The sequence below is a fragment of the Cetorhinus maximus genome, chromosome 4 (genome assembly GCF_964194155.1).
Source record: "Cetorhinus maximus chromosome 4, sCetMax3.hap1.1, whole genome shotgun sequence".
NCBI classification, from domain to species: domain Eukaryota; kingdom Metazoa; phylum Chordata; class Chondrichthyes; order Lamniformes; family Cetorhinidae; genus Cetorhinus; species Cetorhinus maximus.
In genome coordinates, this window is record NC_135882.1 from 105,338,823 (window position 1) to 105,365,202 (window position 26,380).

The window sequence follows — 26,380 nt, forward strand, 5'->3', positions numbered from 1 at the left end:
TTCATGCTCTAGCCCATTATGACTAATACAGTTAGCATGCACAGAGAGAATCATGGCCCAAATTCATGTCATCAGAATTGATTAACACAAATTTCACACTGCAGAATCCTGTACTCACCAATAGTCTGTATAATTGTATCCTGAACTACTTTCTCATCGTTGCTGGTTGATAAAGCACCAGTAGAACTATGCTCATTGGACAACTCAAAATCAACACTGAGGCGCAAGTGTTTCAACAACGTGTTAAACACCTCCAAAACGGTTGGACCTATTAAAAAAAAAACTATCAAAATTAGTATTTATTTAAATATTTGTTGGTGACTATGTAACTTTTATTTTTAGGGGAGGAGGAGAGGGGTGAAATGAAAATGTAACTCAGTTACTCGAAAGTAATAACCAGAAAAAATCTTAAATCAGTCAGTCAAACAACAATTTGGCTCAAAATACTTGCAATATCAAAAGCAGTAAAATTAGATTTTAACAAGCATTACCAAAAAAGGAAATGCAGAGTCAACAGACTTTAAAACGACTTACAAACCTTATACAATTACTTTTACTTCTTTTGCCAGAAATAACTCAAAGGAATGCCACTGAAGGAAAAATTAATATAGAGCCATTTTTCTCACTTTATGGAACCAGGGTAGCCCTACATAACTGCAATTCTCTACCTGCTTCAAATTGTATGAAAATTAGGATACATCGGTTTTGATATCATATTAGCTAAACAGTACAACACAAAATCACCATCCCGAAAGTATTTCTATTTACACTTTGCTTGCATTTTATGTAATGTAAACATGAAACCTCTTTAGTTACTTGCAGTTCATTCACAAAAAGGAGAAAAGGTGAATTCTAGCACAAGATGTCCAATAGCCAGTTAGAGGCAATGGAACACAAACATAGAAAAGCAGGACAAAATGGGCAATGGAACCAGAACAGGTAGGATTTAAAAAAAATATTTCATAGGACAAACACAGAAGGATGCAATGGGTGTGGACCTACCTGTCGAGTCCATAAATGATAGTATAAAGTTGCTTACTTGCTAGGTGATTTGACTGATTATCTTTCTCTTACCAGGGACAATTGGTCTGCACGCCACATTACACTCAGGGCTACAACTGAAATCATGTGCAGGGAAGTTGTGGTGGCGGGGGGCGGGGGGGGGGCAGGCAATTGAAGCCATAAATGTGACCACTGTATCTGTGGTGAACAAATTAATATAGAAAAATGAATCCTCGGTGTTAAATGGAAACAAAGACTATTCTACTAGTGTTTATTTATTTTTTTCTTAATGTCAATTCTGCTTACCAATAGAACCTTTTGCTGCTATAGCAACAGTCTCTAAAAGGACCTGTACAATGCCTGCTCGGACCCTTGGAGAATCCTTGTTGTGAGTATCCAGATGTCGAAGAATCTGCTGAATCACATGATGAGAATGCTGGGCCTGTAATGTTAGATTTATTGTAAACAAGTTGGGACAGAAAAAACTCTTTCATATGAAATAGAGACATAGATGAAAACATTTTCACGAAGGTGAAGAAATTAAAACAACTATTCAGTTTAAAATGCAAGCAGCAGAAAACAATGTAGAGTTTATTTAATGAGGTCCTTTGGGGAACAGAAGTTTTTACATCAGCAAGTTGTGGAAGGTGTCGTTGACAGTGCCATCAAACAGTACTCACACAACAATAACCTGCTCACTGATGCTCAGTTTGGGTTCTGCTTGGGCGACTCAGCTCCTGACCCTAATACAGACTTGGTTCAAACATTGACAAAAATGCTGAACTCAAAAAGTAAAGTGAGAGTGAATGCCCTTGACAACAAGGCAGCATTTGATCAAGAGTAGCATCAAGGAGCCCTAACAAAACTGTGGTCAAAGGGAATCAGGGGATAGACTCTCTTTGGTTGGGATCATATCTATCACAGAGGAAGATGGTTGTGGTTGTTGGAGGTCAAACATCTGAGGCCCAGGTCATCGCTGCAAGAATTCCTCAGGGTAGTATCCAAGGACCAATCATCTCTAGCCAATTTATCAATGAACTTTTCTCCATCATAAGATCAGAAGTGGGGATGTTCACTGATGATTGCACAATCTTCAGTACCATTCACGACTCCTCAGATACTGAAGTAGTCTATGTTCATATGCAGCAAGACCTGGACAATGTTCAGGCTTGGGCTGATAAGTGGCAAGTAATGTTCACACCACACAAGTGCCACGCAATGACCATTTCCAACAAGAGAGAATCTAACCATCTCGCTTTGACATTCAATGACATTATCTTGCTGAATCCCCCACCATCAACGTCCTGGGTGTTATCATTGACCAGAAACTGAACTGGACCAGCCATGCGGTTTCCTCTACATTGGAGAGACCAAATGCAGACTGGGTGACCGCTTTGCAGGACACCTTCAGTCTGTCCGCAAGCATGACCCAGACCTCCCTGTCGCTTGCCATTTCAACACTCCATCCTGCTCTCATGCCCACATGTCAATCCTTGGCCTGCTGCATTGTTCCAGTGAAGCTCAACGCAAACTGGAGGAACAGCACCTCATCTTCCGACTAGGCACTTTACAGCCTTCCGGACTGAATATTGAGTTCAACAATTTTAGATCATGAACTCTCTCCTCCATCCTCACCCCCTTTCCGAACCCCCCCTTTTTTTCCAATAATTTATATAGATTTTTCTTTTCCCACCTATTTCCATTATTTTTAAATGTATTTCCATCCATTGTTTTATCTCTACCTTTTAGCCTATTTCGATCCCTTCCCTTCACCCCACCCCACCCCCACTAGGGCTATCTGTACCTTGCTTGTCCTGCTTTCTACCCTTAATTAGCACATTCCTTAGATAATATCACCACCTTCAACACCTCTTTGTCCTTTTGGCTATCTCCACCTACCACTGGCCCTCTATCCTGCTCTACCAACACCCCCACCCCCCCCCCCCCCCCCCCCACCTTCACTAAAACCAGCTTATATTTCACCTCTTTTCTATTTTAACTTAGTTCTGTTGAAGAGTCATATGGACGTGAAATGTTAATTGTGTTCCTCTCCGCAGATGCTGCCAGACCTGCTGAGTTTTTCCAGGTATTTTTATTTCATATAAATACTGGGTTTAAGTAGGAAAAACTGTAGGGAGTTGTGGAAGAAGAAACAAAAAACATATTGAAAACTTAAATTTTAGGTTTCATCTTTTGCTAATTCAAAATATAATGAATAGCCAGAACATCATGATTCACTGAGGGACAACTTTATTAAACTGCATTGTGGAGAAAGCTTCACCCACCAGGAGTGGACATCAGCAATTTGGACACATGTGCCTCAACTCCTGATTTTCACTCCCGGCAGGCAAAACTCCCCACCAGAAATATGACCTAGTAAAATTAGCTCTAATAAATAAATGTTCGATTCATCTGGTTTTTGATATTACAGCAATTCATTAGCTAAATAGTACAACATGAAATCACCATCCCCAAAGTATTTCCATTAACACTTCTCTTGCATTTTTTACTTTATGTAATGTAAATATGAAACCTGTTCTGTTATTTGCAGTTCAGTCATAAAATAGAACATGGGCCTAAAATCAAAATGCAATAAAGCACTTATATCATGGTAGATGATGATAAAACACTTCACTTTTTAAGCTTTTAATAGCAAAGGAAGCAACACATTAACCCCATTATGAGGCTGCAGGCATTTTTCTTTCTTGCAGAATTAACAGATAAATCTTGCAAACTCACCTGTATAGAATACATTGTAATTTTAAAGCAGGAAACAGCAAATGCATTTGGGTCCCAGAGCTGATGGTTGTCTAAATGACTACAAATGCAATAAAAAAATTCAATTAGCAGTTAGTTAAGATGCATTGCAGTGTCAAGAAATAAACCAATAATCCTAATGGGTAATACCACAAACACAGCCCATTCAAGTACAAATTAGATGAACAACATTTAGTTTAGATAATTTACCACAATACTTGTAACATTATATCCTTTAATAACTCCATGCTAACTTATTTTAAGGAATAAGGGAAAAAATGGACTACTGGGTACTGTAAAGTCCAACATCACAATCAATGCAATAAAAAAGAAAGCAAAGCATATTTTATCAATGTTTTTAGATCATGGAACCACTTCCACTAGAAGCTGTTCGATAATGAGTCAAGGCTGTTAGTGGTCTGAATTCACCAAAGTTTCATTAAAATAATAGTAAAGCAAAGAGCCTTTCTGCCCCCTTGTTCAATGCTGGTGAAAGACTGTAGAGCCAGCAAAATATGCAGCTTTGTGGTCAATGTAATAATCCTTCAAGGTTTGTTTTAAAAAATATTTCCTTTATGCCATTTTAAAAATAATTTAAATTTATTTATTACTTCCAAACAAAACGTTTAAACAGAGATGCAATAATTTATTTAATTACAAAAACTCGCATACAAGTGTGGGACACTGCAGCAGTTCAAGACCGATCTTGCAGTCTGAATGTGTGGAGTGTGCACCATTTCTCAAGATATTTCATAATTTACCCAATTACTCTCATTGTTTTAGTTTTAGTTTCAAGCAATCGAATTCTTATAACATTTTAACAACCTGAACATCAGCAAGTTTAAAGGTAAGTTACTGTCGCTTGATGATACTATTGATGACTCCTTCTGGGTAACAACATGAACACAGCTCATGCAGCATAAATAAGCACAAATTAGAAGATCAATATTAATCACTGATTGGGAGCAAGCTAACAGACTAATGGCCAGGTTACATTTATCCTTCTTTGCACAGTATTAGACATGCCTAGGCAAACTTTCACATTGGCAGGTAGATGCCATTGCCATAGCTGTGAGAGAGCAGCTGGACTAGGGAGCTGCTAGATCTGATATGCAGGTCTTTAGTACTTCAACCTCAGGGCCTTTGCTGTTCCAGTATGTTCATCGATTTCAGGTGACGTGAAGTGAACCAAATTTGGTTACAATGATGGGGATTTCAGGAGTAGGCATGGTAGGTTACCCCCTCGCAACCTCTGATTTAGCAGAAAATAAGGCACAAGAGGCCGCCATTTGGCCCATTGTGTTTGTGTCAACTTGTAAGAAGGGCTAACCAGCCTAATCCCACTTTCTAGCTCTTGATCTGTAGCCCTGCAGGTTAATGGCATTTCAAGTGCACTTTTTTGTTAATGTGATGGGGATTTCTCCCGATACCACCCTTTCAGGTAGAGTTCCAAACCCCACCATCCTCTGCGTGAAAAAATCTGCCATGTCTCCTCTAATCCTTCTGCCAATTACTTCAAATCTATGCCTTGTCTAGTAACCTCTCTTCCAAGAGAAAAACTCCTTTCTAGCCACTCTATCTAGATCCCTCATAATTTTGGACACCACAGTGAAATCCCCCCTCAGTCTCCTTTGCTCCAAAAAATGATGCCAGCCTGCCCAATTCTTCCACCTCAAAGCTAAAATTCTCAATTTCCAGTAATATCTTCGTTCAATCTCCTTGGTACCCGCTCCAGTTCATCTTTCCTGTAATGTGGGAAGCCAAATTCTACTCGGTATTCCAGCTGTGGTCTAACTAGTGTTCTGTAAAGTGCTAGCACAATGTGCCTGCTCTTACAATCTGTTCTTGTCTAATAAAAGAAATTGCCCCACAGATCTTCTTAACCTTAAAGTCATACAGGATCCACGGTTTTATAAATTAAGGTTATAGGGTACAAAAGTAGCAGAGTTATGGTGAACCTTTATAAAAATACAGAATCACAGAGCAGAAGAGGCCCTTTGGCCTATCGAGTCTGCACCGACATGTGAGAAACACCTGACCTACCTACCTAATCCTATATACCAGCACTTGGCCCATAGCCTTGAATGTTATGACGTGCCAAGTGCTCATTCAGGTACTTTTCAAAGGATGTGAGGCAACCCGCCTCCACCACTCTCCCAGGCAGTGCATTCCAGACCGTCACCACTCTCTGGGTAAAAAAGTTTTTCCTCTCATCCCCCCTAAACCTCCTGCCCCTCACCAGTTCAGTCTCAACTTCTGGGCACAACACTTTAGGAAGGAAGGGTGTGAGAGAGTGCAGGCAAGGTTTACGAAAATGATTCTGGGGTTGAGGGACTTCAGTTGTGTGGATAGATTGGGGAAATTGGGATTGTTTCTTTTGGTGTAAGGGTCAAGAACACCAATTTAAGGTAAAAGAGTCAGATGGGACATGAGGGAAACTTCTTTTTTAAAACACAGTGGGTGGTTAGGATTTGGAATACACAGCTGTAGCAAGGCTTCCCTACTTTTTGCTCCATACCCCTTGCAACAAAGGCTAACATGCCCTTTGTCTCCCTAATTACTTGCTGTACCTGCATTGGGATGTTTTGTGATGTTTTCTGTATTGCAGCATTCTGTAGTCCCTCTCCATTTAAATAACATTCTGCTTTTCTATTCTTCCTGCCCAAGCACACGTTTTCCCACACTGTATTCCATCTGCCAAATCTTTGCCCACTCACTTAACCTATCTATGCCCCTTTGCAGACTTTGCATATTCCTCATAATTTGCTTTCTTACTTATCTAGATATCAGTAGCAAATTTGACTAACAGTCAGTCCCTTTATCCAAATCATTAATATATATCATAAATAGTTGAGGCCCTAGCACTGATCCCAGTGGCACTCCACTAGTTACAGTTTGTCATCCTGAAAGTGACCCACATGTCATGACACTCTTTCCTGTCAGCCAGTTCTCATATATCACCCCTAACACCAGAAGCTTTCACCTTATGCAATAACCTTTTATTGGTACATCAACTGCCTTTTGGAAATCCAAAAACACTACATCCACTGTTTGCCCTTTATACAGCCTGTTTGATACATCCTCAACATTAGTACCTCTAATAATATCTGTTAAACACGATTTCCCTTTCACAAAACCAGGTTGACTCTTGTAGTATTAAGGTGTTCGGTACTGTAAGAGTTCATGTGGGACTGGGGAAACAGTACTGCCCACATTATGACGTCAACAGTCACATGGGAGTAGTAAGGGAGTAATAGTTAGTCTGGTAGAAGTCGGCATGAAGATAGCATCTGGTCAGGATTATGTGGATGACACATTTAGAGAGGTGGTCACACTGTAGCTAAGAAGTACATAGGCATAGAGGGAATGGGTGATCAGAGTATCTAAGAGAAACAGGCAGGTAGTGCAGGAATCCCCTGAGGCTATCTCATTCTCTAACCGCTTTTCCATTTTGGATACTGGTGAGCGTAATGGTTCCTCAGAGGACTGTAGCAAGAGCCAAGTTCATGGCACCACGGGTGGAAATACTATAGTGGTAGGGGGTTCCATAGTTAGATGAGCAGACAGGTGTTTCTGCGGCCGCAGACGTGACTCCAGGATGGTCAGTTGCCTCCCTGGTGTCAGGGTCAAGGATGTCACAGAGCGGCTGCAAGACATTCTTTTGGGGGAGGGCGAGCAGCCAGAGGTCGTGGCCCACATTTGGTCCAATGACATAGGCAGGAAAAGGGACGAGGTCCTGAAAGCAGATTTTAGAGAGTTAGGAAAGAAATTGAAAAGCAGGATCTCAAGAGCAGTAATCTCAGGGTTACTCCCAGTGCCACGTGCTAGCAAACATAAGAATAGGAAGATTGAGCAGTTCAATATGTAGCTGGAAAAATGGAGTAAGAAGAAGGGCTTTAGATTTTAAGGCACTGGGACAGGTTCTGGGTCAGGTGGGACCTGTACAAGGAGGATGGGTTACACCTTAACAGGACTGGGACTAATGTTCTCGCGGGGAGGTTTGCTAGTGCTGTTGGGGAGGGTTTAAACTAGAGTGGCGGGGGATGGCAGTGAGAAGTAGAGAAGTATTACATTATAAGGATGATATATCAGAGAGTAGTATCAAAGTTAATAGAATACTTGGAGAATTTGATAGAACTAGAGTAGGCTATAGCAAGTCGTTAGATGGGTTCAGAGCAAGGGGGAAGTTAAAAAGCCTAAATCATGATTAATGTAAGTATGTGAATGTATGGAGTGTGGTTAATAAGATTGGTGAACTACAGGCACAGGTTGACAAATGGAACTGTGATATTACTGCTATAACAGAGGCCTGGTTCAAGAAGGGCAGGATTAAAGAGAGTGATTACAATGAGGGCCTTCAATTATCCAAATATGGACCATAATAGGAATAGTGCAAAGGGACAAGAAGGGCAAGAGTTCCTGGAGTGTGTTCAGGGTAATTTTCTGCAGTAGAGTATTTCTTGTCCAACAAGAGGGCAGGCACTGTTGGGCCTGGTTCTGGGGAATGAGTTGGCCCAAGTGGATCAAATAATTTTGGGACAGCATTTAGGAGACAGTGACCATTGTATCATAATGTTTAGGTTAATAATGGAAAAGGACAGGGAGGTCTTAGCAGGCATAATTAATTAGGGGAAAACTAACTTCGATGGGATGAGAATGTATCTGAGTTGAGCGAGTTGGAATTAAATGTTGGCAGAAAAGGTGGTGGCTGAACAATGGGCGACCTTCAAAGAGATAGTATTGCAAGAAAAGTCAAGGTATATTTCCTTGAAGGGAAAAGGTAGGGCAAATAAATCTAGAATGCCCTGGAAGATGAGAGAAATAGAGGTGAAGATGAAAAGAGAGAAGGACGTGTAAGACAGATGTCAGGTAGAAAATGCAATGGAGAAACAGGTTGAATATAGAAGGACCAGAGAGGGAATGAAAACTAATCAGAAAAGCAAGGAAGAAGCATGAAAAGAAATTAGCAGCTAATGTAAAAAGGAATCCCAAGATCTTCTATAAGCATATAAATAATAAAAAAGAGTGATAAAAGAAAGGGTGGGGCCAATTAGGGATAAGAAAGGAGACTTGCATGTGGCGGCAGGAGAAATAATGGAGGTATTAAACGAGTACTTTGCATCTGTCTTTACAAAGTAAGAAAATGCTACCCAGGCCGAGGTAAGAGAAGAGGTAACTGGTACGCTTAAGGAATTTGCAATTGAGAAGGAGGAGGTGTTAGAAAGGCTATCTTTACTTAAAATTGATAAGGTACCAGGACCAGAACCAGATGAGATACATCCGAGGATACTGAGGGAGGTGAGAGTGGAAATTCAGAGGCACAGGTGATAATCTTCCAGTCTTTCTTAGACATAGGGGTGGTGCCGGAGGACTGGAAAATTTCAAATGTTACACCCTTGTTCAAAAAGGGGTACAGGGATAATGCCGGCAACTACAGACCAATCAGTTTGACTTCACCGGTAGGGAAACTTCTGGAAACTATAGTTCGGGACAAAATGAATAGTCACTTAGATAGGTGCGGGATAATTAAGGAAAGCCATTAAAGGAAATTAAGGGAAAAATCATGTTTAACTAATTTGCTGGAGCTTTTTGAGGTGGTAGCAGAGAAGGTTGATAAGGGCAACGCTGTTGATGTGGTGTATATGGATTTTCAAAAGGCATTTGATACAGTGTTGCATAATGGATTTGAGAGCAAAATTCTAGCTCATGGAATAAAAGGGAAAGTAGGCACTTGGATATGAAATTGGCTGAGTTACAGGAAACAGAGAGTAGTGGTAAATGATTCTTTTTCAGGTTGGAGAAAGATTTGTATTGGAGTTCCTCGGAGGTCAGTGTTGGGACTCTTGCTCTTCCTGATATTTATTAACGACCTAGACTGTGGTGTGCAGGACATGATTTCAAAATTTGCAGATGATACGAAGATTGGAAATGTTGTCAACTGTGATGGGGATAGTCTTGAACTTCAAAAGGACATAGACATGTTGGTAGATTGGGCGGACAAGTGGCAGATGAAGTTCAATGCAGAGAAGTGTGAGGTGATTTGTTTTGCCAGGAAGAATATGGAGAAGCAGTATAAAATAAAGGAAGAAACTCTAAAGGAGATGCAGGAACAAAGGGGTCTCGGTGTATATGTATGTAAGCTATTTAAGGTGGCAGGGCATGTTGAGATAGCAGTTAATAAAGCATATGGTATCCTAGGTCTTATTAATAGGGGCATTGAGTACAAGAGTTAGAAGGTCATGTTACACTTGTATAAGACACTAGCTAGGCCTTATCTAGAGTACTGCATCCAGTTCTGGGAGCCATACTTGAGGAAGGATGTGAAGGCATTGGAGAGACTACAGGTGAGATTCACAAGAATGATTCGAGGGATAAACAACTGTAGCTATGAGGATAGATTGGAGAGGTTGGGTCTGTTTTCCTTGGAGAAAAGAAGGCTGAAAGGAGGCTTGATAGAGGTATTCAAGATCCTGAGGGATATGGACAGGGTAAATAGTGAGAAACTGTTCCCACTCAAGAGAACATCAAGAAATAGAGGGCACAGATTCAAAGTAATGGGCAAAAGGAGTAGAAGTGATGAGGAAAAATCTTTTCACCCAGAGGTTGGTTGGAGTCTGGAACAAAATTCCTGAAAGGGTGGTGGAGGCAGGTTCGATCGAGGTAGTCAAAGGGGAATTGGATTGCTACCTGAAAAGAGAGTATGTGCAAGGTTACGGGAATAAGGCAGGGGACTAGGATTAGGTAGAGTGCTCTTTCAGTGAGCCAGTGCAGACTCGATGGGCAAAATGGCCTCCTTCTGCACTGTAAAGATGTGATTCTGTATCCTATAGATGTGAGTAGAGTTATGTGTTATTAATAAACAGTTACTGTTCAACCATACACGCCTCTAGATCTCTTCATGAGGCAACATTCAACCTTATGACATGGTGGCAGCAGGTCAAGGATCCCAAAATCCCTAAGAATGAAGAAGTAAAGAAACTGCAGTCTGACCTGAGAGAAGTGTGCTCAGCTTGAAGACCTTGAATACACAGCTGGAGATTGCCCAAGAAACTCCATTACAGGCGTGGAGGCTGAAGGGCAGAAGAAAGATCCACTGTGCAGCTTAAGGGGACTCCACCAGAGCATGTGGAGATCCTTTGTGAGACCTGATCAAAAACTGAGTCAAAGGACATAGCCAAATCGCAAGAGTGAGCAAACTCCAAAAAAAAAGCCAAAATAAGGTTTTGAATTCACTGCACTAATCAGACAGCATTGCTTAATAAGTGTAGCTTGAAGAACACTGCAGCCCGGATCCAGGGTCAGTGCCATAATACATAGCGACCGCGTGCGAACGAAAAAAAAATTAAAGAGGAATATGAGCAAAGAAAAAGGCTTCAATTTGATTCTCCAAGCCTGGGAAAGCAATTAGCTGGTCAAAATGATTCATTCAAAAGATTTTCTGTAGAATCGCTGAAGTTCAAAATGGCTCCGTAACCGCAACAGGAGCCTGCCAAATCCTGACAAACGTGGGAAGAAAAAAAAACAATTACTGCAGCACTATTTAAAAAAAAATTAAAGCTGTTATTCCCCTGTGCTGAAAACAGCCATGGGTGGTAAATCAACACTGCCAGTCCAAAGCTGGCAGATACAAAGGTCAGATGGAAGAGCCAGACCAGGCAAAAAATTGGGCATTATGGAGAGTATTTTTAAGATATATGATAGCATCAGGCTTGAAGAAGAAAGCAGGGGCTTAACAAGTGAATACACCATTATATTCAGTAGGTCTGATAGCCGACAACATAATTGCCAGACAAGGAATAAATTAATCTTCCAAAAACTTAAGAGGTCATGAAGTCCTTTGACACCTACTTTAATCTAAGCAGCAATAAAATTTTGGAGCGTGCAAAATTTAATAAGAGTCCAAAAGCCTGGGGCTCTTGACTCTTTCATACATGAGTTTTGCAGATTGGCTGAAGGCTCCGCCTATGGTGACCTTAATTGGAGCTCATAAGAGACCGAACAGAAGATGTACTCCAATCTAAAGATGATATAACTTTGGAAAAAGAAATCCAAATTGTCAGACAATCAAAAGTCTGCCAGCAAAACTGATCAATTTTGTGTGGCACAGTTAAGCTGTGGTACAGAGTAACCCCAACAGTTCAACTCAAAGCAAAAGGACAAAGGAAACTCCAGGGCAAGGAAAGCAATACCCAAGCAAAACAAAAGATGGTGCCAGACCATGTCAGCACTATGGCGCCAGCAGACCTCATAGACGCAAGCAGCGTCCAGCAATCACTGTGCAGTACTTTCACTGCAACCGCTTGGGACACTTTGGAAAGATGCGCAAGTGCAAAACCTCAAGACATGTGGAGGATTCCAAACAAGTCCATGAGATTGTCAAAGAAATCGTCCAACAATGCTTCTTGGGAGAAATTAAGGATCTCAGATTCACACTTTGGATTCAAGTTAGACACAGGAACAGTGAAACAGTCTTTTTTTTTTAATTCATTCATGGGATGTGGTCTTCACTGCCTGGGCCAGCATTTATTGCTCATCCCTAGTTGCCCTTGAGTAGGTGGTGGTGAGCTGCCTTCTAGAACCGCTGCAGTCCATGAGGCGTAGGTATACACACACTGCTGTTATGAAGGGAGTTCCAGGATTTTGACCCAGCGACAGTGAAGGAACGGTGATATATTTCTAAGTCAGGATGGTGGGTGGCTTGGAGGGGAACTTGCAGGTGGTGGTGTCCCATCTGCTGCCCTTGTCCTTCTAAATGGTAGTGATCGTGGGTTTGGAAGGTGCTGTCTAAGGAGCCTTGGTGAATTCCTGCAGTGCATCTTGTAGATGGTACACACTGCTGCTACTGTGCGTCGGTGGTGAGGGAAATCCACTTAATGTCCTCAATGGACGACAGCTTAACCAAACTCTCCAAGAGCACAACGTTCTAGAAACTTGATGCAAACAGTGGCTTCTGGCACACTCCGTTAGATGAGAAATCTAAATTGCTGACAACTTTTATCACCCCGTTTGGCAGATTCTGCTTCAATCATTTGTCTTTTGGCATTAAGTTGGCACCCAAGATATTACAGCGCACCATGCTGGCCATCTTACAAGGCCAGAAAGGAATCATCTGTCATTTGGATGATGTCCTTGTCCATGGTATGACTGTCAAGAAACATAACAGTAGACTCATGGCTGTCTTGAAACACTTGCAGAAAGCAGGATTAACACTGAATAATAGATGCAAGTTCTCTAAGACCTCCATTTGGTTCTTAGGCCATGTTGTGAGCAGCAAAGGCATCCTGTCAGACCCACACAAAACAAAGGCAATTAATGAGTTTCCAACCCCTCCATCTATTCCCGAACTCCAAAGATTCCTGGGCAGGGTGAACCAGTTGACAAAAGTTCTGCACAACCTGGAGCAGGTCACAGCCTCTGACACATTCTCAAAAAGGTCCAAGCATGGTGTTGGGATGCACACCAAGAGCAAACAATTTTTTTTCTTCTTTATTCTTTCAAGGGATGTAGGCGTTGCTGGCAAGGCCTTTGTTGCCCATCCCTAATTGCCTTTTCAGAGGGCAGTTAAGAGTCAACCACATTGCTGTGGGACTGGAGACACACATATGTCAGACTAGGTAAGGATGGCTGATTTCCATCCCTAAAGGACATTAGTGAACCAGATGGATTTTTACAACAATTGATGATAGTTTCATGGTCAGCATCACTGAGGTTAGCTTTCAATTCCAGATTTATTAACTGAATTCTAATTCCATCAGATGTCGTGGTGGGATTTGACCCGGTGTCCCCAGAGCATTAGCCTGGATCTCTGGGTTACTAGTCCAGTGACAATACCACTACACCACCATCTCTCCAATTCTATTAGATCAAAGACATGCTGCTCTCACCAGATATCCTAGCTCATTATGACCCATCACTGCCAACTACAATTGCAGATGTTTCGTCAATAGGATCAACAGTGGGGCTGTTCCAAGAGTAGCTAGATGGATGCCACTGTCCAGTATATTATATGTCTCGGGGGCTGTTAGACACAGAGATGCAGTATGCAGTTATTGAAAAAGAGGCCCTCACAGTAACATGGGCTTGTGAGAAGTTCTCTGACTATATTTGTTGGGCTGAAAGGGATCATTGAGACAGATCACAATCATTGGTCTCACTGTTGGATGAGAAACAACTCGTCAGGGTGCACCCCAGAATTCAGAGATTCTGCTTACAACTCATGTGCTTTGCATACAAGACAGTGTACATCCAGGGAAAGTACCAAACAACTGCAGACACACTGTCCAGGGCCACAGTTGACCATCCTGCGATACACAATGTCAATCTGGTCAACAAGCTCGAGTCACATTCTCAGTCTGTGACAACACAACTGCCAGCGAGCTCCAAAAAGCTTCAACAGATATGACAAGAGCAGATGTAAGATGAAGAGCGTATCTACATCCGTCAGTGCTGCCTACAAGGGTGACCACTGCAGCGTCCAGGTGGCAATATTATGAAAATTCACTTGAAAATGCAGAAGCACTTCACAACTCTGAAGAAGTCATAATCGAAATGTTAACTCTGTTTCTCTCTCTACCGGTGCTGCCAGACCTGCTGAGTTTTTCCAGCATTTTCTGTTTTCATTTGAGATTTCCAGCATCCACAGTATTTTGCTTTTATCACTGTCATTGATGATATGCTAGTGTATGATGAGCAGTTGGTCATTCCCATTTCACTCTGGATGGAGATTCTACAACAAATCCACCAAAGCCACTTGGGCATCGTAAGGTCTGCAGTGTGGTGGCCGGGAATATCAAAAGTAATTGAAGAGATGATTTTAAACTGTCAGGTGTGCACGCTGTACAAACCAGTCCAGAGGGAGCCCCTTATCCCCGCACAGTTCCCTACCAGACCGTAGGAATGTTTGGGAATGGATCTGTTCATATACAACAGCAAGTCCTTCCTCATCACTTCAATCCATCAAGAGAAATATTCAATGAAGCGTTTCCACACAACAACCACAGAATCAATCATTAGATCACTGAAAGAAATCTTTGATCCTTGGCATCCCGGACCAAGTGGTGTCTGACAACAGGTCGCAATTCGCTAAGGAATACTTCACTCATTTTGCAGGATTTACGGATTTCAACACTTCACCATCCCCCAAGGGATCCACAATCTAACTGAGGTGGAAAGAGGCATTCCACCATTAAAACCCTCTTGAAGAAAAATGATGACTTTCCATATAGATTCATTCCACTGCAATGTGGATTAGCCCCATATAAGCTGCTGATAATGCATAAAAATTTGGACTCAATTTCCCATGCTGCCGAAGAAATTAATCCCAGGGTTGGCAGTCAGGGACTATCAGAAGGTTCATGACTGAGAACAGTCCAATCAATGGTGACAAACTTCCACTTACAATAGGGAGTACCATAAAAACCTGCAAAGGTTAAACAGAGGTGACAAGTTTGGAACAGGAACCTTGACAGAGAAGGCATCATTGTCCTGAAGAATGAAGATCAGCAATGATCTTACTTGATACATACCCCAGAAGTCACAAATCAGACAGAATAGGAGAAGTCTTCACCTGATTCCTTGTGCCAAACTTCCTTCACTTCCATTTGAGTGAGCTAGGTGTAGAAAGCCAAATAATTGCAACACTGAGTACTAAAACTTCAACTCCAGACCAACAAAGTCAGCCCAAAGCAGTTCAGACATCCACTCTCGAAACTTGAAAGGACGAGATTGGGAAGGGTTGTGGTGCCTCCAGACTGTCTGAATCTGTAAAGTCAGGGACCTGAGTTGGGGAGGGAGATGGGGTAGCATGTAAATATTATTGCAAATACATTTGGGTAAAAACTTGGGTTGAGGTGTTCAGTACTGTAAGGGTTAATGTGGGGCAGGCCACATTACCGCCCACATTATGATGCAGTCACTTGGGAGTAGTAGAGTATAGTATTGAACCTGGTAAAAGTTGGCATGGAGATGGCACCTAGTCAGGACTGCGTCCTATAGGTATGTATATAGTTATGTGTTATAATAAACAGTTATTGTTCAACAATACAAGCCTCTAGACCTCTTCATGAGACAACATACAACAACTCTGCCTGATTGCATTATGATTTTGTAAATGTCCTGTTACTACCACTTTAATAATAGATTCCAGCATTTTGCCAAAGACAGGCATTAGACAGATGTTAGGCTAACTGGCCTACAGTTTCCTGTTTTCTGTCTCCATCCTTTCCTGAACAGAGGTATTACATTTGCTGTTTTCCAATCCTTTCCAAAATCTAGGGAACTTTGGAAGACTACAACCAAAGCACCAACTATCTTTGCAGCCACTTCTTTTGATGTAGGCCATCCGGTCCAGCGGACTTGACAGCCTTAAGGGCTGAATCATCCGGTCAGCGTGCGGGGGCGGGCCCGACACGCCGACGCATAAAATGACGTGCAATGACATTGGGCGTGCGTCCCCAACGTCATCAAGCGTCATTTCGTCAACAGCCTATTAAGGCCATTAAGGAACTAATTAAAGTAGTTCAGAACACTGCCTGTCCAAACTTAAGGTTGGCGGGCAGGCGAAAAGCCCAAGCGGCCTTCACGTTTTTCAGGAATCCTCATCCACGGACAGGATGAGGTTTCCTGAAGCTTTTATAAAATAAATACATACATTTTCCCACCTTTACAAACATGTCCCAACTCATGTGACACAGTCACATGAGGGAACATGTTTGAAAAATTTTTAAAATCTATTCTTTATTAATTTTCATAACCATTCAATCTCTGAGGAGCTGCCTCAGGGAGATTGCTGCGCTCTTTCGTGTGCATGTGCAAAAGAGTGCAGGCCCTGACTCTCCCTCCTCCCCCTGTCCGCACAGGTAGGGCTGAGCTCTGCTGGCTGTGCGTTACGCTGGGCGGGCCTTAATTGGCCCGCCCGTGTAAAATGGCAGGCAGCGGTCGGCTCTACGCCCACCCCCGTCCAGCCTACCCGCCATAGGAAAAATCCAGGCCTAATTTCCATTAGTTTTTCCATTACTTTTTCTCTAGTGATCGTGATTGTTAAGTTGGACTGCAGCGGTTCAAGGCGGCAGCTCACCACCATCTTCTCAAGGGTAATTAGAGATGGGCAATAAATGTGGCCCTGGCCAGTGATGCCCACATCCCATAAATGAATAAAAAAAGTTCCCCCCTTCCTTTTGGCACTTGATTTTCTAGTATTCTTGGGATTGCTTTTTGTGCCATCTACTATGAAGACATGTACAAATGCATGTTCGAAGCCTCTGCTACTTCCTTGCTTCCCATTAATTCCCCAGCTTCACCTTCTAAGGGAACAATGCTTACTGTAGCTATTCTTCCTTTTTATATACTTGTAGAAGTTTTTACCAACTCATTATATTTCTTGGTAGTTTTCTCTCGTACTCAAATTTTTCCCAAAAAAGTTATCTTTTGCTGGATTCTAAAACTTTCCCAATCTTCTGACCTACTACTAATCTTCACAGCATTATACCCCTTTTCTTTCAATTTGATATTAACTTCCTTAGTTAGCCATGGATGGTGCATCCTTCTGGCAGAGTCTTTTTTCCTCAATGGAATAAATCTTTGTTGACAGTTATGAAACATCTCCTTAAATGTCTGCTGCTACTTCTCCCTTTTAACCTATTTACCCAGTTCACTTTAATCAACTGTCTTCATATCCTTGTGTCTTAAACTTAAATAAAGGCAATTACACTAGTTATGTATTCTCATTTCTCACTCTCAAACTAAAATTGGAATTCTATCATGTTATGATCATTCTTGTTTAGAGGATCCTTTACTACCAGGTCATAAATTAATCCTGTATCATTACACATTTCCAAGTTCAAATAGGCTGGTAAGTTCCATCATATATCGTTCTAAGAAACTGTCCCGAATAAACTCTATGAATTCATCCTCCTGGCTACCCTTGCCAATTTGACTTGTCCAATTGATGTGAAGATTAAAGTCATCCATGATCATTGCTGTACCTTTCTTGCAAGCTCCTATTATTTCTTGATGTATACTCTGTCCTGCTAAGTAGCTATTGTTAGGGGGCCTATAAACTATTCCCACAGTGACTTCATTCCTTTTCTATTTTTCGCCAACCAATCTGAATACTACATCTTGATATTCTGAACAAAGGTCATTTCTCACTATTGTACTGATCTCAGCTTTTATTAACTAGGGTATTGAGGGAAGTGAGAGTGGAAATTGCCGAGGCATTGGCCATATGTTTTTTTGTCTTCTTTAAACTCAGGAGTGGTGCCAGAAGATTAAAGAATTGCAAGCATTACGCCCTTTATGAAAAAAGGGTGTAACGATAAGCCCAACAACTGCTGGCCAGTCAGTTTAACTTTGGTGGTGGGGAAACTTCTAGAAAAACTAATTTGTGACAAAATTCATAGGCACATAGACAAATGCAGGTTAATTAAGGAAAGTCAGCATGGATTTCTTAAGGGAAAATTATGTTTAACTAACTTGCTGGAATTTTTTTGAAGAGGTAACAGAGAGGGTTGATGAAGGCAATGTAGTTGATGTGCTGTACAGGGACTTCCAAAAGGCATTTGATGGTGCTGCACAATGGACTCGTGAGCAAAGTTATAGCTCATGGAATAAAAAGAGACAGTGGCAACATGGATATGAAATTAGCTGAGTGAGAGAAAACAGAACAGTTGTTAGTGGATGTTTTTCAGGCTGGAGGAAGGTTTGTAGGGGTCAGTGTTGGGACCCTTGCTTTTCCTGATATATATTAATGACTTTGATCTTGGTGTAAAGGGCACAATTTCAAAATTTTCAGATGATACTAAAACTTGGAAGCATTATGGACAGTGAAGAGAATAGTGTAGAACTTCAAAAGGGCATATACAGGTTGACGGAATGAGCAGAAAGGTGGCAGGTAAAGTTCAATGCAGAGAGATGTAAAGTGATTCAGTTTGGTAGGAAGAACATGGAGAGGCACTAAAATAAAAAGGCACAACTTAAAGGGGGTGCAGGAGCAAAGGGATCTGGGTGTGTACGTGCATAAGTCATTCAAGATGGCAGGACAGGTAGAGAGAGTGGTTAATAAAGCATACGGTATCCTAGGCTTTATTAATAGGGGCACAGAATTCACGGGCAAGGGGGTTATGTTGAACTTGTATAAGACACTAGTTAGGCCTCAGCTAGAATACTGTATTTAGTTCTGGACGCTGCATTTTAGGATGGATGTTGAAGGCATTGGAGAGCGTGCAGAAATAATTCGTGAGAATGGTACTAGTGATGAGGAGCTTCAGCTATGAAGACAGGTTGGAGCGGTTCACCTGTTTCCCTTGGAGAAACGAAGGCTGAGAGGAGATTTGATAGAGGTATTCAAAATCATGAGTGGTCTGGACAGAGAAGATCAGGAGAAACTATTCCATCTTGTGAAAGGATAGAGTGAGAGGGCACAGATTTAAATCAATTGGCAAAAGAAGCAAATGTGATACGAGAAAAAAATATTCATGCAGCATATGGTGGAGACAGGTTCTATCAAAGCACTCAAGGGAATCAGGCTGTTATCTGAAAAGGAAGAATGTGCAGGGTTACAGGGAGAAGGCAGGAGAATGGCACTAAATGAACTGCTTATTCGGAGAGTCTATGTAGACACAATGGACCGAAAGACTTCCTTCTGCGTGACAACAATTGTCATTCTGTAATAGAGCTGCCACACCTCCTTTCCCTTTCCTCTTACCCTTCCAGAATGTCAAATATCCTTGCATATTCAGGTCCCAGCCTTGGTCACCTTGCAACCACATCTCTGTAATGGCCATCATAACATGTTCTTTTACTTCTATGGGTGCTATCAAATCATCCATCTTGTTATGAATGCTGTGAGCATTCAGATAGATGGATTGTTTTAGATAATAATTGTCATACTGAAACGTTAATTGTATTCCCAGCATTTTCTGTTTTAGTAATTACAGGTTTTATTTTTGGTATTTATATTCAGTTTTCAACCAAAACTGTAGTTTAGATTACTTACTGAAGAAACATTTTGATAGCAAGATAAAATTCAGTTTTTATAACCAGCAGAATGTATTGCAACAGGAAGAGAAAAATAAATAGCACGAGCATTTCTCTCGCAATGGATTATTAACACTACTCCAAGCAGCCACCTTGTGAGCAGTTAATCACTTATGTCCAAACACACCAGTTTCTGACGCTAGAGTCAATTACTCAAAAAGGGACACTAAAAATAAATCACCTTGTACACATGTTGTACAGCACTGTGGGAGAGTTAACCATAAATCATCATGAAATGTTTGGAAGCTGGAAGCTCTAAAAATGTTTGTTTAATGTGAATGTCTGATGTTTGGGTAGCTCAGATTGACTGAGAAGTTCAACAGCTGCCGTACCCTTACCGAAGCAGAAAATAAATTCATCAACCAGAGCTATTGAGTGACAACCACCTTCAGATTCATTAAAAATTCTGGCTGCTTCTTGTTTTCACCTATTCCAAAGCTAGCGCTTTGAATGCACAATAACTGACAGTAGAATTTAGAGATGGTTCACTTAGGGTAAGATATTAGATATCAAAGAGAGAGAGGAACAGTGATGAGTTGGATAGATCAAATCCATCTAAGGATGCAAATCCACAGCCAACTAACTTCCTCATCCACTTTGTCTTAACGCAGTTTGAAACTTACATTCATAATCTACTTACTTAAGCTATCATTCCTATATTTATTTGGTTTACAATGAGTGGTAAATTTGATAGTCAAATGCTGAAGCACTTTAGCTCCCCAGGGTGAATTATCCTTTGCCAGATCCAGAGTTATCCTACTTTCGCTACTGGAAGAAATATTAAGATATCCATTTTTCCCTTGATGAAAATGACCATAATGGAAACTATATAAACAACGAAGCATGCTGTTATGAAGCCATGCTTTATTTTAAAAAATGACTATGGGTGGAATTTTACAGCTCCTTTGAGGCGGGAGTGGGGCCGTAAATTGTGGCAAGCCATTCAAAAGTCCATTAACTTCGACAGGAACAGAAAATCTTGCTGGCAGGAGGGGCCATAAAATTCCGTCCTACGAATTTATTGTTTGGAAACCACTAACTGAATATTTAAAAAGGCCTAAAGCCACATTCCAAATACTTGAAATCACAATCAAAGATTGCTGAACACTTGCCATTGAAATGGAGACAACCTGTCTGCAAAGGCTCGCCAGGCACAATTTACCTTGAAGGAGTGTGAATGGCGGCCTTCTCCTAACCGATCAGCAAAGCATCCTGACAATCGCCTGGACAGTCAGCTGGGTGGGGACAAACCATGAGACACAATCACAATGGGACTCTAACTATAAAAGGAATGTGCCCTGACATTATCTAGTTATGTAAGCCAGGCAACTGGAATCCATGAGCCGTGATCATATTTGGGTCACTGGGCAATTGGGGGAGGGACACTCAGTCAATAAATGTGGGGAGAAAAGATTGGTAGAACACACAAGGTAGGATGGGTACAGTTGTCCCGCTAAGAGCTCTGTGCATAAATACACACAGCTTAAAAAAATAAAACATGTGAGTGAAAGTTAGAAGCATAAATACAATTTAAAGGGTATGATGTAGTCACGATTACAGAGACCTGGCTACAACCTGAACACAATTGAGAGCCAAACATTCTAGACGAGTGAATCATTAGAAAGGACGGGAAAATTAGAATCATAGATTGATACAGCACAAAAGGGGGTAATTCAGCCTATTGCGCTTGTTTTGGCTCTTTGAAACAGGTATCCAATTAGTCCCACTCCTCAACTCTTTCCTCACAGCCCCTAAACATTTTTACTTCTAATGTTTATCTTTATCCTTTTCGAAAATTATTCTTGAATTTACTTCCAGCACTCTTTCAGGCAGTGTATTTCAGATTGTAACAACTTGCTGTGTAAAAAATGTTTTATTCATGTCACCCTTGATTCTTTTGCCAATAAAATCATTCATGATTTTGAACACTGCTATTAAATCTCCCATGAACTTTTCTATATTCTAAGGAGAACACCACCAGCTCCTGTAGTCTGTCCATCTAACTATTCACCTATTCTAGTATATCTCCTCTGCATCCCAGGGCCTTGTCATCCTTCCTAAAATGGGTTGCCTGGAAATGTGTATAATACTACAGTTGAGGTCTAACCAGGATTTTATAACACTTCAGCAAAATTTCCTTGCTGCTCCACTCAATTTCTCTATTTATTAAGCCAAGGATTCCATATTCCTTTGCTTAAAAAAACAACTTGCCCTACCACTTTCAAAGACTTGTGTTACAGTCTTTCTGTTCCTGAACTCCAATTAAAATCGTTCCATTTAGTCTATATTACCTCTCCTCATTCTACCAAAATGAAATGAATTGCTCACACTTGTGTTAAATTTCACCTGCCCATATCCTTCTGAAGTCTGTTACTATCTTCCTCACTGTTTACATTTTCAAGTTTTGTCACATCTGCAAACTTTGCAATTATGCTCTGTGTACCCAGGTGAAGCTATTGACATACATCACAAAGAGTATTGGTCCCAACACCAATGCCCGAGGGATGCCACTGCACACTTCCTGCCATTCTGAAAAAACATTCACCATTAACTCTCAGCTTTCTCTCACTTGGCCACATTTTAATGCACAAAGCCACTACCTCTGATCCCACAGGCTTCAATTCCGTTGTGTCTATTATGAGGTACTTAATCAAATGCCTTTTGAAAATCCAAATACACATGGGCAGCATAGAAACAAAAAAAACAGGGGCAGGAGTAGGTCATTCAGCCCTTCGAGCCTGCTCCACCGTTCAATATCATGGCTGATACTCTATCTCAACACCATACTCCCGCTCTCTTCCCATATCCTTTGACGCCTTTAAGAGTCGAGAAATCTACTTCTTTTTAAATATATTCAGTGACTTAGCCTCCACAGCCTTCTGTGGTAGTGAATTCCACTGCTTCACCACCCTCTGAGTGAAGGTGTTTCTTCTCATTTTGGTCCTAAATGGTCTACCCCACATCCTGAGATTGTGACCCCTTGTTCTAGGGCCCCCATCCAGAGGGAACATCATCTCTACATCCAGTCTGTCCATCCCTGTCAGAATTTTACACGTTTCAATGAGATCCCCTCATTCTAAACTCCAGTGAATACAGACCTAGTCGACCCAAGCTCTCCTCAAATGACAATCCTGCCATCCCAGGAATCAATCTGGTGAACCTTTGCTGCACTCCCTCTATGACAAATATAACCTCTCTTAGGTAAGGAGACCAAAACTGCACACAATGCTGCAGGTGTGGTCTCACCAAGACCCTGTACAGCTGCAGTGAGACATCCTTGCTCCTGTACTCAATTCCACTCACAATGGAGGCTAACATACCATTTGCCTTCTTAACTGCTTGCTGCACCTGCATGCTTGCTTTCAGTGATTGGTGTACAAGGACACCCAGGTCCCTTTGTACATCAACATTTCCCAATTTATCAACCAATTAAATAATACTCTGACATTTTTTTTCTACCAAATATGATAACTTCACACTTATCCACATTATACTGCATCTGCCATGTATTAGCCCACTCACTCAACCTGTCTAACTCACCTTGAAGCCTCTTAAAATCCTTCTCACTACTCACATTCCCACCAAGTTTTGTATCGTCAGAAAACGACAATAATACATTTGGTTCCCTCAACAATTATCTTCATCAACCCTAAAATTGAGAACATGGGACAATTAACAATACTGATAAAAGATGCAATTACTGCAGTGCGAAGGCAGCATTTCAGAAAGGGTGATTGAGCAGTAGAAGCATTAAGGTACAGCAAAAGATCTAAGGAGCAGTTGCCTACAGACCTCCTGATGGTTGTGATACAGTGGCAGGCATAAATACAGAGATCAGGGGGACAAATCTGTGACAAAGGCAAAATACTGCGGATGCTGGAAATCAAACAAAAACAAAAAATGCTGGAAAAACTCAGCAGGTCTAACAGTATCTGTGGAGAGAAAGACAGAGTTAACGTTTCAAGGCCGTATGTCTCTTCTTCACAAAACTGTGAGATACACTACACATACATTTATGGGTGTAAGCCTGAAGCAGCACATTATTCACATAATTTCAGGCAACTCTGACTGGTTGACCTTTTGCAGATGGTTTCAGTTTGTATGTTGGGGGGTGGGGTAGGGTGGTTTATCTCAAAAACAACACAAATAATTGAGGAACCTGACTTGTAGAAATGTATCAGCGTAAACAGATATCAATCAACTACAAAATTAATTTCCCCAGAACTTAATTGCACACCTCCACTGTAGCATCAGAGGAAAGCAATACTTGCTTAAAAAACAACAGGGCATAGTTTTATAAAAATGTGTGAGAGCACTGCATTGTTTATGGTTTATTTTCAAGTGAAATATTAAACAATATTGTAAAGAGTATGACCACAATATTGGACAGGGCCCAGAAGTGTTCAGGGAGAATCACAATGCGTAATTAACTCTTACCCATTGCTTCCATTGCAGGCAGTTTGCAAACAAGATTGTGCATGCAACCAGTGCTAAACTCGCTGAGCGGCTGCATGCCTCAGCCAGGGGGAAGACGGTGGCGTAGTGGTAATGTCAAAGGAACAGTAACCCAGGGATCCCAGGCTAATGCTCTGGGGACACTGGTTCATATCCCACCACGGCTACTGGAATTTAAATTTAATTAATAAAATCTGGAGTTGAAAGCTAGTCTCAGTAATGGTGCCTATGAAACTATTGTCATTTGTCATAAAAACTCAACCTGTTCACGAATGTCCTTCAGGGAAGGAAATCTGCCATCCTTACCCAGTCTAGCCTACTTGTGACTCCAAACCTACAGCAATGTGGTTGACTCTTAAACTGCCTCTGAAATGGCTGAGCACAGTCACTCAGTTCAAGGGCAATTAGGGATGAGCAACAAATGCTGACCTTGTCAACGACATCCACACCTCATTAAAGAATAAATTTAAAAACTGTGTCCAACATTACCACCTCTTAAATGTGAAGCACATTTTGGTTGCAGCAGCAGGTCCTGGAACTGGTTACGGAAGAGGGACAGGAAAGAAAAAACACAGTTATGGTGTGCTGCAAGGTTCTTTGATATTACGCTAGATGCCTTGGAGGAGGTTGTTGCCTTGGACAAAAGGAGAAGGGCCCCCTATCCTAGGGAGAGCAGGAGGCCCTTCAGACATGTGTGAAGACAGCAGGAGCAGATAGCCTTGAGAGTTAATGCTAGGAGTCTAGCCTAGAGAACCTAGATGCAATGCCATAGAAGGTTCAATAACCTTGCATGCCTCACATCCACATCTCTCAGCTTGCACACATTACCAGGTATACAGCCATGAGGGTCAATTACCCAAACAGTTTGGACCACACTCACTGACACGCCTCCCTCTCTCTTGCAGGACAAGGTGGCATATTACCAGAGGAAGCAGCAACTAACCAGACAGCGACAGACAAGACTGCATGACCTTGCCCCAGTGGGATAGGCCATGGTCATAGGCAGTGACAGGGTTGAAAACATCGAAGATCACATTATCCTGATACCTAATCCTCCTCCTCGCATTCCTTCATCCCTATCTTTTCTGATTCATGAACTGCAGATGGCATAAGCTTGCATTTCTTGTTTCCTCCTTGACCGCTCACCATAATCCTTCCTTAGTGCCCTTCTCCTTTCAGATACCCAAGAGCTGAAACCGGATCAGACAGTGGTGGAACAGCAGGAAGACTAAAGAAGAAGAAACATCACCACTTACTCTCACACTTGTAGCAGTGAAGATGGATGTGATTGCTTTTAATATTTTGGGAATATGGTGGTATTCTTTAAAGATGGGAGTGTGTGTATGCGCGTATGTGTTCATGATTAATTAAACTGGGGGGAAGATTCATAGAGACAGCTTCTCTGTGGGAGTTGAGAGATAAAAGGGTAAAGGTGCTAGATGTGTGCATTTGTAATATGAGGCGCTGGTGAAATGGATTTACAAGTAAATAGGTCAGGTTTTAAAATTTGCATTATGAGATAAGTAGGGTCTTGACTTTTCAGCTGTTAAATTTCAAAGGGGGGTTTAGAAGTGACAAGGGACTTTTACAACTTACTAAGGTTTCATAAGTAAACAAGGGAAGGTTATTAAATTTTAATTGACCGAAAGTTCGTACCTTTGTTAACCTTGTCTCCTGCAGACCACTCATGCATGGTGTCTCACCATGTGCAAACTGCACCTCTAAGCTATCTTCTAAAAGGCACTCAGAAAAAATGAAAGATTTTTATATTTGGAAAATTTGAGTTAAAAGAGGTGTTTGAGAACAATGGAATCTAAGATGAAAGGGAAAAAAGATTTTTTAAGGAAAAATGTTTAGTTGAGTTGTGGTGCTGTGTGGGGAAGATGTCCTGAAACCAGCTCTGTGCTGAGACAAGGTGTAAAATCTGAAACAGCCACCCAGTGAGACCAGAAAAAAGTCTTTGGCCAGGATTTTCTGGCCCCGTTGCAGGTGGGACCCACTGTGGGTGAGGTAGCACCCCAGCCAAAAGTCCACTGACTTGCGGCGGGACCAGAAGATCGCAGCAGCAGGCGGTGCAGAAAATCCTGCCCTTTGTCTCAGAAAGCAGTTTATTTTCTGACTTTCTTGGATT

General features: G+C 41.5%; 1 protein-coding gene across 4 annotated transcripts in view; it reads right to left on the bottom strand.

Moving 5' to 3' along the window:
- efr3a (EFR3 homolog A (S. cerevisiae)) overlaps window positions 1–26,380 on the bottom strand; it is a 264,071-nt gene that overhangs the window by 102,985 nt on the left and 134,706 nt on the right. For all 4 annotated transcript variants that reach the window (XM_078540592.1, XM_078540593.1, XM_078540590.1 and 1 more), the window contains 3 exons: window positions 3,742–3,820; window positions 1,309–1,444; window positions 119–268 (listed from right to left, as the gene is read on the bottom strand). In XM_078540592.1, the coding sequence (XP_078396718.1) occupies window positions 119–268; window positions 1,309–1,444; window positions 3,742–3,820 (365 nt within the window). The remainder of the gene's footprint in view (window positions 1–118; window positions 269–1,308; window positions 1,445–3,741; window positions 3,821–26,380) is intronic.